Source organism: Glycine soja, chromosome 9 (assembly GCF_004193775.1).
Source record: "Glycine soja cultivar W05 chromosome 9, ASM419377v2, whole genome shotgun sequence".
Classification (NCBI taxonomy): domain Eukaryota; kingdom Viridiplantae; phylum Streptophyta; class Magnoliopsida; order Fabales; family Fabaceae; genus Glycine; species Glycine soja.
The window spans coordinates 30,400,844-30,416,758 of record NC_041010.1 but is presented as its reverse complement, the minus strand read 5'-3'; the positions used below and the strand labels follow the sequence as shown (position 1 = coordinate 30,416,758).

Below are 15,915 nucleotides of genomic sequence, written 5' to 3'. Positions count from 1 at the left end.
CACATGGGGACGTCTCCTGATATGTATCGTCAGTCACGCACTGGTGCACACTAGGGAAGTGCTCATAGATCCAGCACTACACAATAATTGAGGTTAACATAATATAAAAACATGTTTAAATCATAATCGAACGTAACATATTAATAAACACAAAATTTACCTGAAGTAGCGTCAAGTACCCCGCAAGCTGTCGGGTGGTGGTCCTACAAGCCTCATCTAACTGGTCATAGATATGAACCAGCGTGGCAACTCCCCAAGCGTAACCACCACTATGAGCGAGGTCCCGGAAAGCGTAAAGGTGAACCACATGCACATATGTTGCACTCTTATTAGCAAAAAGAGTGCAACCGACAAGGTGCAGCAGATAAACGCGAGCTGCGACAATCCACCGCCGGGCCTGACATCTCGTCTCATAAATGTCTCGAACCCATCCTACTCGTACATATGCTCCACGTGTGAGTGCTGTCTCGGCTTTGGCCTCCTCGGCAGACACTTCCAGCAACTCCGTCAGCAAAAATCTGGCCTCCTCCGTAGAAAGAGCGTGGAAACTGTGCAAGGCGCCAGTGATGGGCAAATGTAGGATTGACGATACATCATCCAATGTGATCGTCAGCTCTCCTACAGGAAGGTGGAAGGTGCTAGTCTCACTGTGTCACCTCTCCACAAATGCGGATATAAGTCCAGGATCGCCAGTAATAACTGAACAATCTATCAGTGGACTTAATCCTGTGGCAGCCACCAGGCCTTCAATCTCAGGCACTAGCCTCCCAATCAGTGTCACCTTCTTCCCATGTGACACTAACTTCAAATCAGGACGTTCCTGATTTGAAGTACAAATTATACAATTATTAAAAAAAATTAATTACAAACAAATAAATCAACAATCATAAATAATTAACAAATTAAAATACCTGTCCACTCCAAACGGCATGTGCAACATGCTCGGCAAATGATGTGAGCACTGACGGGTCACGTGGACCACCAGGGAATCCCTCAGCAGCATCATCACCATCTGACCCCTCACCACTATCAGCACCCTGTGCGTCCGCACGCATCTCAGGTGCCTCCGCAGCCTGCTCAGGGACATCGTCAGACATGTCAGCGACGTCCTCAGCCATATCACGTCCCTACGTAGTCATATGATGAACGCGTAGCTTACGGGCTGAGGCAGTAGGCCTACGCCTCTCGGGAACATCAGTAGCATCCTGGTCAGTAGGTCTATCTCTGCCTACAACTCTACCTATGGCACGACCTAAACCTCGTGTTCTGACCATGATCTACAAATCATGTCGAACACGTATTTTTTTTCGATCAAAATATACACAATTTTCTTTATAAAAAAACAACTTTATTTATAAACAAATAAAACTAACTTAAATCAAATAATTTTCTTTATAAAAAAAAATAAGAAACTTCATTTCTAAAAAAAACACAACTACATTATTTAGTAAACATCCACAACTTAATTTTAAAAAAAAAATAAACAACTTCATTTATAAAAAAAAAACACAACTAATATAAAAATAATTCATTACTAAACATCCACAACTTAATTTAAATAACAATTTAAAAAACTTCATTTGTAAAAAAAACACAACTAATGTAAAAATAATTAATTAGTAAACATCCACAACTTAGTTTAAAAAAACAACTTCATTTATAAAAATATCCACAACATAATTTTTAAAAAAATAAACAACTTCATTTATAAAATAAACACAACTAATGTAAAAAAAATTAATTAGTAAACATCCACAATTTTTTTAAAAAAATACTTCATTTATAATAAAAAAATAAACAACTAATTAATTATAAAAAATTAGTATTTTTATAAAATTTCCAAAACACACACAACTTTATTTATAAAAATAAACAACTTCATTTATAAAGAAAAACACTAATTTAAAAAAATAAACAATAAACAAAAACAAACACAACTACTTTTATAAACAAAAAAATAAATAATTTACAAATTAATATTTAGTAAAAATACACAATTTAAATTATAAAAAAACATGACATAAAAAATCCAAACCTCATTTTTCATAAAATCTCAAAAACAAAATAACCAAAATAAATACAATAATTCATTTTTTTTTAAAAAAAAAAAAATCAATTTCTGTTTAAAAAAAAACACACTTTCCGGTCCGGAAGAACCACTTCTTCCGGAAATTTGAAAGGTCATCCGGAAGAGCCCGTCTTCTGGAATTCTTCCGGAAGAACCACTTCTTCCGGAAAGTTTTCGGAAAAGGTGTTCTGGGAGTCTTCCGGAAGAAGTGTTCTTCCGGAAGAACACTTCTTCCGGAAACTTTCCAGAAGAACCCCTAACGGGTCTTCCGGAAGACTCCGCCGTCAGCCATTTTTTCGGCGTCTCCTGCTCTCGTCTTCTACCCTAAGGTTCCGCTAACCTAAGGTTCTTCTAACCTACCCTAAATGCTACAACTACAGTGCATAATAAAAGCAAAGGGAAGGTTAGGGACACCTACCTCGAACGGAAATGGCGTCCAACCGAAAGAAGCAGCAGCTGGGCTCGCGGTGGAGGAGAAGGCTCGCGGAAGAGGTAAGCAAAGGAAGAAAAGCAGAAGCAAGAAGAAGAGGCTGAGTGATTCCGGGAAAGGAAAGGGAAAGCTATTTAAATGTTTTAAACTTTTTTAATGAAGGGTAAAATGGTAGTTTCAATAAATTGCTGGGTGCACCCAACAAACCTAGCATATCCCATAATAATATCATTACGAGAAAACGGAGTTACATGAACTAACTATTAATTTCTCCTTATCACACGGTATTTGCTGTTTTGTTTTTTTCTTCTCAGTTGGTGGCGCGCGGTTACTTGTCTATCAATCAAGGTAACCGCTGTACTGTGCTTGAATTATGGTTGATGATGCTTTCAAGATTAGTAGAAATTAAGAGATTTGAATCGGTCAACAACAGAGGCATGGTTATATAGTTGACACGGTAGTGCATGTACTGTGCACATCAAATTATTTTACTATGATATGGTTAGCATATGCTGGGGGCTACCTGTAAACATATTGACAAATTTACAGGTGAGTAATAAAGTTGTTCTTCTTTTGATAATAATGGTATGCGCCAGCTTGCTTGCTAATTCATGCACATGCTTATTTGTCTTAACAAGCATAGTGTCGATTTACAGATAAATGAGATTGAGACATGTTTGGAATATATTGGATGAGTTTATTTAAGTTTATTTTTTTAAATATTTATTTTCATAAAATAAGTAGTTTTATATGTTTTTTATGCATTTATTTAAACTGTTTTTTCTTAAAAAATAATTTTCTGTTTATTTTAAAAAATAAATCATATCTCCTTATTAAATAAGTATTTTTTTAAAAAAATTATTTATTTTAAAATTATTTATTTTTAAGGTTAATAAATTGGTCTATTACCTGATATTTTTTAAGTATATTTTTTATTGATTGAAATTTATTAAAAATATCAAAATTTGTAGCTTATCTGTGCTAATATTCATGGGGCAGGCACTTGAGGCATCAAAACAGTGGTGCTCCTCTTGGAAGTGCTAATTGACTCTAAAAATTGAGCTTTTAATTTCTTTTTCACATGTAGCTAAGTTCTTCAGCACCTACCTAACAAACACAAGCATACACTGAATCGTGAATTGTCAATAAAAGTATGCATAAACAATACAAAATTTGGAGACAAACTCGCCTTTAAACACACTAAAAACTGATTGATCAATATTATATATTATATTAACTAAATGGGCTAATTTAACTTCTTATCTCTTTAAATTTATGTTTTTTTTAATATCTTTAATTCTTACTTGAATTTAAATATATATATATATATATTTAATTTTTTTTATCAATTATTAAAAATAATAATGTATTACAACATAAATTATTTATCATAGTGTAAAATATAATTTATTTTTAGAAGAATTTAAAATATAATTTATATGTCCCAAGATTATTCATTTATTATATATTTTAATTATAATATAATTTATAAATTTTAAAAAATAAATATTTATTATAAATTTTAGTTTTATAATATAAACATTATTTTTATCCAATGCATAAACTAAAATATTAGTATTCTTGGGATCCAAATTTTCTCCTACACACTCCCTCTCCAACCATCTCCAGCCTAATTATAAACCTTGGATCAAATCAAGGGCATTTAAACACATGCTTATTCTTATTATGCACTATTAATAATCAAACTAAAAGGATTTCCCAGCCACAAGTCCACAATGCTATAGTTCTTTAATATTGAATTAAATATTATAACTATCATACGTAGTCTTTTTTTTTTTAAAAGCACACCACACAGTCTTTAAGAAATAGAAAATAAAAAGTAATGCGAGAAGAGAAAAAATATGCAGATCTGATGAATTTTCTGTCTCTCTCTCTAACCCTCAGAAGAAAATAAGAGCGAGAAATTTGAATGAAACGATATTTAATCACCTCATAATTATATGAAAAATATAAAATCCATTTAATATAAAAACATTCCTTTACTCTTACTTTTGTTTTAAACGAAATAAGAAAAAATAAGGCTTATAATTTTTTTTATGTCCTCTTCGTCTAAATAAACAAAGAGAAAAAGTATTTATTTCTCTTTATTACAAAACATAACATGTGCTTGGTTGATTTCGTTTTCTCTTTTATATTTGTTTATTTGATAGAAAATTTATTAAAAAAATTGTAAAAAAATATACATCACGTGTTTGTCGACATATGTTACTTTCGAAATCTACAATTTAAAAAATCTCTTTAATAATTTTTAGTGTAGATCTCTTTAAGAATTTTTATTTGTGATTTTTTTTAATGTGGTTTAGTCCCGCATTTTAAGAAATTTATAAATTTAAGTTAAATTTTGCATATTTTTTATTTAATCTAATTGAAACCTAGATCTAATTAATATGTTTAATGTATCATCAAAAAAATAATATAATCGATTCAACAACAATAAAGGAAGAAATAATGTAATAAATTAAGATATAAAAAATAAAAAAATTTAACATATGCAAAATATTTTTAAAAAAGAACAGTTATACGTAATAATAATGATTAACAATTATTTATAATAATTATACATGTATTATACTTTTTCAACTGCATATGTATTTTACTTATTATTATTGTTATTAATAAATCAATTGTTCATTAACATATGCAAGTAATAAAAAAAAATTAATTACACATATAATCATTTATGCACAAATGCACAATTATCTACATACAAAATAATCTTAATAAAATTATAACATTCAAAATAAAAAATTAATCTTTATAATACTTTTTGATTGAACATAATTTTACAATCACTCTCTTATATATAATTATGAGAATTATAAGTATCTACTATTTTTATTTTTAATTCAAACAAAGTTAAAGAATAAAAAATAATCAAGAAAAGAAAAAAATGACAAAGGAATACATCTTCAAAAAATATTTTTAATTTGATTGATTTATATGTTAAAATATATAATTTTATTATTTATTGAAAAATAAATAATTGTGTGATAAATGTTGTTATTATAATTTTTCATATAATTATTACCCGTTTATATTTGTTTCTTCATGGGTTAGAGATTATGGTATTATGGTACCTCCCCAACAACATTGTAATTCATTAAGTAAAAACATATTTTAAATATTCAACGTAAAATATTCAATTATTTCTTTTTAAAATATTTAATTAGTTTAAAGTAATTTAAGAGAAATATATATTTTAGTTCAAATTAATTAATAACATCAATATATTTAGATTAAGAATTACAATACATTCAAATTAAGATAAAATATAAATAATTAATTGACAAAACATAAATTTAATTCTTAATTTAATTATTTCTATATATTTTAAGATATAATAATAAATTGAATCTTCAATTGACTATTTATATTACCCAATAATAATTAATAACTTAAAAAGTATTGTACTCATGATACATTATTTGATGCAAGCTCCATTGGAGCTTGTAGGCCTAGGATCTTCTTCATCAATGGATTCCTTTGCTTCTTGGAAGATAAATGGCAGCGGAATGGAGAAGGAAGAGAGAGAGGAGACGCCACTTCAAGGAGAAGATGAGTCTAGAAGAAGCTCACCACCATAGGAGGCCATGGATAAGAGCTTGGAGGAAGAAGGAGATGAATGAAGGGAGAGGGAGAGAAGAGCACGAAATTTTGTGCTCAAAAGGAGCTCTGAAATCTGAAGTTAATATTCAAATGATCAAAGTTCCAAAAAATACACACACATGACCTCTATTTATAGCCTAAGTGTCACACAAAATTGGAGGGAAATTCAAATTTCACTTGAATTTGAAATTGAATTTGTGGAGCCAAACTTTGGAGCCAAAATTTCACTAATTATGATTAGTGAATTTTAGTTATGGTTCAGCCCACTAATCCAAGATCAATTACAAGATTCTCCACTAGGTGTGCTTAGGTGTCATGAGGCATGAAAAACATGAAGGACATGCACAAAGTGTGACTATATGATGTGGCAATGGGGTGTAGTAAGCAAATGCTCACCTCCCCCTCTAAAATTTAATTGGATTGGGCTTCTACCAATTCAATTAAATTTATTTCCAACCACACACATCAAATATCCACTTAGTGCATGTGAAATTACAAAACTACCCCTAATACAAAAACTAGTCTAGGTGCCCTAAAATACAAGGGCTGAAAAATCCTATATTTCTAGGGTACCCTACCTACAATATGGAGCTCTATATACAAGGACCAAATATAATGACATCCTAGTCTAATATGTACAAAGATAATTGGACCCAACCTTGGCCCATGGGCTCAGAAATCTACCCTAAGGTTCATGAGAACCCTAGGGCCTTCTTCAGCAGCTCTAGCCCAATCTTCTTGGAGCCTCTTGCTCATGGTTCTAGTGATTGGTCCCTTCCTAGGGAGGATTGCATCATTATTGATATTTAGCACAAAAATATAATTTTAGTTTATAATTACTAATTCAAAATCTTTAAAATTCTTATAGGTAAAAAATTTAAAATATTTTATATCATTTTTCAAAAACTAACATATATGATGTGAAAGACACGTGGAGCTTCAATTACAGTTTCAATTTAAAAATATATAAGTGAAAATGTCATTTTATACATATTTGATTTTTGATTTTTATTATAATGGTCAACTCCCAACTTAGATTGTTTGCAATATTATTTTCAATGATTATTTAAATTACCAACCCTCTTAACATATAATTAATTATTATTTCTCTCATTCTATTTTTATAAAGTCTACTACATATATAATCAAGACAACAATAATTAATAACTAAATGATTAAAATAAATAAATAAAAATTATAAATAATTTTTAATAGAAAATTTTAAAAATATATGTTATAAAAATATTTAGAAAGACCTTTATGCATGCATGACATTCGTCATAACACTCTAGTTTTATATATATATATATATATATATATATATATATATATATATATATATATAAAGTTTGATGTTTGATTTTATAAGATGATGTTCACTGATCATCTTGTATTTATTTTTTCTAAATAATTCAATTAATTAATGTATATTTTATATTTACTATATTATATTATAAATCAATTATTATACATTTTTAAAAGAATTATAGTACATATTGTTCTATTGTAAAACATACTAGTGTAAAATTAATATATATATATATATATATATATATATATATATATATATATATATATATATATATATATATATATATATATATATATATATATAAAGGGTTGGTTTGGGATTTTTCTGAGAGCAGTTTATGGGATTTTTAATTTTTTTTTAAGTATCGTTAATATGGTTATAAAAAAATAAAAAAATGAACTAAATTAATTTTGTTTAAAAGAAAATAAAAAATGTAATATATCACCAAAGTGAAAGAAATCAGTATAATAATAATTTTTCTGAAGCATCTGTATATGAAAATATATTTAAATATTTATTGACATACTAACATACATTTATTAAAATTTAAAATAAATAATTAATAATATATTAAAAATTCAAAAAAATATAAAATTTACTCTTGTAAAATATAAAATATGATTTTAATACCATACAAAACACAAAAAAATTAAGCTAATTGTTAAATAAAATATGATTCAGAGTCGAAAGCAGAGAGAAGTTGAGAAGAGAAACAAAAATTTAGATAAAATGATAATTATGTATATATATTCTTTCCCATAGGAGAAACTTAATTATAGGTATAAGAAATAATTAGGAAGTTACATACGATACATAAAAATTAAGAAATATTATAAAAGATATCAACAATCACAAATATATTATTTATAACATGAATATATTTATCATGTGTATTTAAATATTTATATGCATATTATTTATATTTAATGTAATTTTCATCATCTTATTATATTTAATTTATGTAATACGCAGCTTCATTTTTGTACTTAATTTTTTTAAAAAAGGAAATAAAATTAAATATAACTAAAATAATCTCAAAAGTAAAATATCATTTTTAATAAATAACAAATAGTTTTTAAAATAAAAAAGATTCAAAATTTAATTTAGTCTTATTTTCAAATTTCAATTATATTATGTTCAATTAATAGAAAATATTTCCTCCTACCTGTCCTTAATTATAAGATATTTTTAAAAATTTGTTTGTCATTTTTATAAGGCTTTTTTCTAATTTTCAATTATTTTTTATATATTATTATTTAATTATTCTCTTTTCAAATATTAAAGAGAAATAATTAAGTGAATAAAAAGATAAAAAATAATAATAATATAAACAATTAATTGATTTAACATGAATTAATTGAATATCTGTTATCAATTGACACTCAGGAAGTACTCCTAAATTTCATGAAATTATTATTCCTAAATTTTTTTAGTGAAAGATACTTGAAATTAAATTATGGCGGCTATTGCACACCACGGAATCTATTTTTCTCTCTTCAGTCTTCTCTACCCTATTTGAGTTGAGGCGCTTATCTTTTTGTTTCTTTTATTCTCTGTCATTTTCTTCCTTCTTTTGGTAATAAATTTAATTACAATAACTTTTTATGAGTTTATCGTCTTATTTTCCCCTGTTTTATTTCTTGGTGATTTTATTAATTAATTATTATTGGCATCCCATGCCATCTTCGGCGACTATATAATTCTGATTGTTATTAGTGCTGCGTTTGTTGGTGGCTAAGAATCTTCATCAAAATCAAAGGCAAAAACGGAAGAAAAAAAGGACAAAAACAAACAGAGATCGCGTTTTTTTGCTCCAGAGCTGGAAGCAACTGAACCCCGGTATGGCTATCAGATTCAAAATCTTAACTTTCAATATTTTAAAGTGTTTTTATATTATTTTTTTTTAAAAATTTTTCTTCCTTTCTTTCCTTTTCTTTTTGGGCTTATATGTTTAAACTTTTTTCTAGCTTGGGTGTTTTGCCGTGTTTGTTCTGTAAAGGTTGTGTATTCATTAAAGTAACAAGCTATTATAAATAATTGAATTTCCGAGTGGGTGCAGCAAATTCATATGTTGTAAAGTTTATTTTTGATTTGGCAGCAATTCTGAAGTGTTATTTGTAACTTGTAATTAACACTTTATGCCTTTGATGATATGTGTGATATGCTTTGCGTCTTGAAATGGGGTAGCCTCTTTTAGTATTTTTGTAACCAGAAAATGGAAAAAGACTACTATGTTGATATTGGATTAAGATCATGTTGTGTGTTGTGTGTTGCCTGATTGAAACGGTTCTTTTGTGAACTGAACTTGTTTTGATTTTCATGGTTTTGGTTTTGATGTAATGAGTTTGACCCTTTTTAATGGTTGATTGATTTAGTTTGCTTCGATTGATTAAAGCCTTTCCCATTGCTGAAAGAGATGGTTGCCTTTGGGAAGAAGTTGAAAGACAGACAAATTCAAGAATGGCAAGGGTATGTTCTGTTGGGGGTTATAAACTTCGGAGTTTAATATTAGACATTAGTCCTGCGTTAATGGTACTTTAGGCTCATAAGTTTGGTTTTTTTTTTTTTCATTTTGCTATAGATATTACATAAACTACAAACTCATGAAGAAACGAGTGAAGCAGTATGCCCAACAAATTCAACTTGGAACACTAGATCGGCGACATGTACTCAAGGATTTCTCACGAATGCTGGATAATCAGGTTTTCTGTTTTCTTTGTTGAATGCTTAGTTCTGCAATTCTGAATGAAGGTTGAACCTTTCCATTACTTTTAATGCCCAATTTTGATTCTGGATATATTTATATGAATGAATGTGATTATCTGAGTAGAATGAACCATAACTGTTATCAAACTGTGTTTTTGTGGTATTTTGTTGGGAATCTTGTATGTTGCACATTTGTTTCAACTTTCAATCACATCCCTTTTTTTGCAATTCAGATTGAGAAGATTGTCCTTTTCCTGCTGGAGCAACAAGGGCTCTTGGCGTGCCAGATAACAAAGCTTGGAGAACAGCGCGATGCTCTTCAGGAGGAGCCTGAAATAAGCAAAATAATTGAATTACGAGAAGCTTATAGAGCATTGGGACAAGATCTATTAAAGCTTCTCTTTTTTGTGGAGATCAATGCTATTGGTTTGCGCAAGATATTGAAGAAGTTTGATAAACGCTTTGGCTATAGATTCACAGATTACTATGTCAAAACTCGTGCAAATCATCCTTACTCCCAGCTGCAACAAGTGTTCAAGCATGTGGTAATATGTTTTGCTCAAGCATGACTTTTACAGAATTAATTAATTACATAACAGATGAACTCTCATGTAGTTGATAGAAAACTGGTATTTTATTTAAGAAAGAACAAGGGATTTCTCACCTCAGTCCAGTGCCTAATTTGCTGAACTTTGGGGGTTTGCACCTTCCTATGCCTAAAGGCACCATTTCTCTCACAAATGACTATTGTAATTAACTACTAATGGGGTTTAATTAACAGTGTATAGTTTTAAAGTATGAATATTGACTGGCTGATATGGAATTTGCAGGGATTGGGAGCTGTTGTGGGAGCCTTATCTCGCAATCTTCATGATCTTCAAGACCGTCAAGGGAGCTACTTATCAATTTATGATCAGCCTACGCTTCCCCTTCAGGTCTCTTTAGCATTTAGTTTGCTCCAGCATACACTTACTTTGTTTGTTATGTTCTTTCCTAATGTTCTAAGGCAGGCTGCTGGTTAGGTAGCCCTGTAGCAGCACATGGTTGATGGGGATTTTTCATCATATATACTTGGTCTTGTATGCAGGATCCAGTCGTTGATTCAATAAATGCAGCTGTTGATAGGTTAACCAACTCGACAAACTTCCTTAACTTTTTGGGGCAGCATGCACTCATTATGCATGAAGAGCTGCCTAGCCCTTCTGAGGAACATGTTGATGATCAACGATACCATTTTATGTCTCTTCTCCTGAACCTGGCAAACACATTTTTATATATGGTCAATACATATATTATTGTCCCAACAGCAGATGACTATTCTATGAGCCTTGGGGCCGCGCCAACAGTTTGTGGGATTGTGATTGGGGCAATGGCTGTTGCACAAGTGTTTTCATCAGTGTATTTTAGTGCATGGTCAAACAAGTCATACTTTAGGCCTCTTGTATTCAGTAGCATAGTTCTTTTTCTTGGAAATATCTTGTATGCATTGGCATATGATGTTAGTTCAATATGGATTCTCTTAATTGGTCGTCTTTTATGTGGGTAAGCAGTCTTCCATTTCTTAACTCCTCCTGTCATTCATTACTTGATGAAGATAATTTATTGTATTGTGCCTTAACTTTAGAGAAGATTAAATCTCTCACTCTCAGTCTCACCAGTAGGCTTACCACCATTTTCAGCAATCCAGAATAAGACACCTCATAAATTGAATCCATGGAAACCAAATCCTAATTGGAATTAAAAGAGGATATAAAATAGATTTTAAAATAGGAATCTTAGTATACCATTGTTTTCATGGTTTTCACAGATTATGTTCTATGTTGGAGTTGAAAAGTTTATACACTGATTACCATCATCATCATGCTAAGAATATTATGTGGTACCAGTCACATTAAGACCTTTTTATGACTGACAAACACTTGATATTGTTGCAGATTTGGTTCTGCCAGAGCTGTTAACCGGCGTTATATCAGTGATTGTGTGCCATTAAAAATTCGCATGCAAGCATCAGCAGGTTTTGTTAGTGCTAGTGCTCTTGGAATGGCTTGTGGTCCTGCATTAGCTGGCATACTGCAAATTAATTTTAAAATTTCCAAGCTTACATTTAATCAGAACACCTTGCCTGGGTGGGTTATGGCTGTTGCTTGGCTGATATATCTTGTATGGTTGTGGATCACTTTTAAGGAACCCGCTCGTGAAGCTGAAGAGGATCACACACCACATCAATCAAATGATGGTACTGAACTTATATTGCATCTGCTTGTTACTTATTGTTTAAGACTAAGTATTTTGATTCATTAGGTTTTTGGCTCAAATTTTCTAAAAATCATGTATCTGTCTATCGCACTGATTATTGGTGTATTTTGAGAATCTTAACAATAAACGAAAGTAGTCCATAAACATAATAGATCATATTCTTGTGCATCAAAAGTGAGGGTATTAGACTTAAAATCTTAAAAAGGCATTAACCATTAATCTCTATATCAGCATCTTTCTTTGGAATGCTATATCTAGCAAATTAGTAACTCTGCTGCCAAAATATAATACTGTGCAAATAATGATATTTCTGGCTTCAATGGCCTCTGTATATCAATCCAATCAATATTTATAAAAATCGTCTTTGATTTTATTATCACTTTACTTTGTCATAGTTGCATGTATTTTCTTGTCATATGAGTTTTATCATTCTGATGAGCGTCAATACAAGCAATAGAAAATGACACTTTTTCATCTGTCCAGAAGTAAACAATGCACTTGAAAAAGGCTTAAAACAACCATTGCTGATTAGTTCAGAGAATAAGGTAGATGAAGATGCCGACCAAGATTGTGATGATAGCGAAGAAGCCCCAGAGGAGTCTCGCCAGCCAGTGAATTCAATTGTAATGGCATACAGACTCCTTACACCTTCTGTAAAGGTTTGTGAAGAACTTCCTGTCACCGCTATTATATTGAATTTCTATCGATAAAAAATGACTTCATTAGATGATGTATAAGCTTTAACTTAATGTTAATATGGAAAACTAATTTATTGATGTGAAAGTCACACATGTATGTATGAGTATGAAAGACTAGTTATTTGTAAAAAAAAGAAATTATAAATGAGAAATTAAACTGCTAATTGCATTCTTATACAGTTTCTGACAATTAAAAAACTAGTAAAATAGACTCATGTGCCACTTGCCAGATAACAGATATGATTCTCTTTTGAAGTTGGAATATAATAGTTTGAGACTTGGAGTTAAATAATTGTGAACATCATATATCATTGAGCTTATTAAGTACTGCCATTTTGGATAATTGAAGATCTCTTGTGATGTTTTTCTGATATTATATTCACCATGTTCCAGTGGAATGTGATGGTTAGATAAAAAAAAAAATATTGGAGAAGTTAAACGATTTACCTGAGAAAATTTGTGTAACATCTCCAGGTTCAATTATTGATATATTTCATGCTCAAATATGTAATGGAGATTTTGCTATCGGAATCTAGTGTCGTTACAACATACTACTTCAACTGGTCAACAAGCACAGTTGCAGTTTTTCTTGCTTGCCTTGGCCTGACAGTTCTTCCTGTAAACATTGTTGTTGGAAGCTATATAAGCAACATGTTCCAGGACAGGTAATGTCTAATAAAACCCATAATCAGATATTGCTTTAGCTTGATTTTCTGAAGATATAGGATGATATATAATCCATGTTGATATTTAATAAAATGAGAAGGAAAAAAAATCCAATAGACATTTTAGATCCTCACTCTCAAACTTCTACAAGAACCATTTAGAGAACTAAAGTTGTTGAAATATTTTCCATGTGATTCTGAGAGATTACTTATTTTTAATCTGTTTTAGGCAAATTCTGTTGGCATCAGAAATTATGGTTCTCATAGGTGTTCTACTGAGTTTTCAAGTAATCATTCCATATTCTGAGCCACAATACATCTGTTCGGGTCTCCTTTTATTTGTTTCTGCCGAAGTACTTGAAGGTAAGATCTTATTTTGCTTTATTATTTATGGTTATGGACAGGATTGTATTGTAGAAATGCAAAGGAAGCATTGTATTAAGATGCCCTACATTGGTTAGGAATATGACCATAATGAAGTTAGGCTATAATGTCTTGTCCCATTATGTGAAACCATGAAATTTCAGTAATATAAAATGATAAAACATTTCTAACTTTTTAGCATCAGGAGTAGTATTATACTATTATTATAGTGGCAATAAATAGCATGCGGTTGTTTTTCCCTCATGATCTTTGCTTGATTAAATTCCCGAATGTCGTTGAAGTTATATGATAATAATTATCTAAATGTGATTTTTGAATTACATATTTTGAACACCAGGCTGTCATATATTTCCCATTTTTCTCTTTATTCTTTTCTTTGAGCTTTATATCACTTCATTTTGATGGATTCCACCTTTGTCTTGATGGATTCCACCTTTCTCTTGTTTTAAAATTAAATGACGAGACATTTCATCAAGGAACATGAAAAAGTTAGGCTTTGTTAGGTTCATTTGTGCCACTTCTGTATCTGTCCAACCAATATATCAACCTTCACGAGAATACTAATGGCTTAATTATATCTGCATAACCCTTGATCAGATGGTCATTTAGTCATTAGACTTGAACTTTTGATGCCAGTTGGATAAGGACACAATGTTATAGGTCCTTGCCGACACAAACATCAAAGGGGTTTTGGTAATTGCTGATGTAATTTGTTTTTCCTTACCAGAGTGCTGTTGATTTGTGTAACCTTTCACTTTCATCCATTACAGGTGTCAACTTGTCACTGCTTTCGCGAGTAATGTCATCGAGGCTTTCTCGTGGAACCTACAATGGTGGACTTTTGTCTACGGAGGCTGGGACTCTTGCTAGGGTGGTTGCTGATGCAACTATTACCCTTGCCGGGTACGTTCATCAGAGTATGCTCCTTAATGTGACCCTCCTTCCTTCACTCTTCATCTGTGTAACTTCCATCCTTGCAACCTGCTTTACCTACAATTCTTTATATTGATTTCTGTCTGAGGTTGAGATTGAGATGAAAAGAGGAGAATGCTCTTCAGCAAAACCTCAGTCTCTTCACCACTTGGCTCTGCATTCTTTCCTATATTCAATATTTTTTATCAATAAAGTTTTCAATGGCTCCATAAAGTTTGAAAAGTAGCTCGGCTCATTATGTAGGTATAGTCCAAATGTGTATTTCTTTATGGTATGGTTTCCTCTATTGTCATTATCATTTTGCTGTAGAGATGGGTTTTCTTTGTTGTTTTTCTATTATAGATCACTGAATGAATGAAATGAAATGCTTATTATTATCCCTTGGCGTGCCTTTTATTTTCACTCCGGTATATAGTGAAGCAGGGATGTAAATAAATTGAATTATTTGTTATATTAATTACGGGACCAAGTTGATTTATTCAGATTTTAGACAGATTAGTTAAGTGTGAATCTATATATGATTATATAATGCTTAATCTTAGAGGCTTTGATGGAATCCTGATTCGCGAATCCAATTTTTAGTATCAGCAAACTGGGTAACCAATTTGAGGCTCTATCAGATTGAGAAAAAATAAAAGGATATAAGAACTTAAGGTTTCACACAAGAACTAAGAGAGACACTCTCCTAGTTGTGTCTAATTTGAAATTTCATAAAAACTGTTAACTAAGTGTTTAAAGAGTCTATTTATAACTCCTACTAATAATTCTAAATTAGACCCAAGGTCTAATAACTAATCTACTAATTAAAAGACTTAAAAATAATAATAAAAAGGGTA

At 30.5% G+C, this 15,915-nt stretch overlaps 1 protein-coding gene across 3 annotated transcripts; it reads left to right on the top strand.

The window, feature by feature from the left end:
* Positions 1 to 9,098: 9,098 nt before the first annotated feature.
* On the top strand, positions 9,099 to 15,456 carry LOC114368012 (SPX domain-containing membrane protein At4g22990-like). 3 transcript variants are annotated; one of them, XM_028325338.1, is made up of 11 exons: positions 9,099 to 9,276; positions 9,813 to 9,906; positions 10,019 to 10,139; positions 10,377 to 10,688; positions 10,974 to 11,078; positions 11,231 to 11,685; positions 12,078 to 12,379; positions 12,886 to 13,058; positions 13,572 to 13,762; positions 13,992 to 14,125; positions 14,917 to 15,456. In XM_028325338.1, exons 2-11 carry the CDS (start codon positions 9,854 to 9,856, stop codon positions 15,153 to 15,155), a joined length of 2,085 nt encoding a protein of 694 aa, XP_028181139.1. In that variant the 5' UTR covers positions 9,099 to 9,276; positions 9,813 to 9,853; the 3' UTR covers positions 15,156 to 15,456. The 3 variants fall into 3 exon arrangements, with proteins under 3 accessions (XP_028181139.1, XP_028181138.1, XP_028181137.1); XM_028325337.1 differs by having other exon boundaries at positions 9,101 to 9,276; positions 9,833 to 9,906; positions 12,883 to 13,058; XM_028325336.1 differs by having other exon boundaries at positions 9,103 to 9,276; positions 12,883 to 13,058.
* Positions 15,457 to 15,915: the final 459 nt, after the last annotated feature.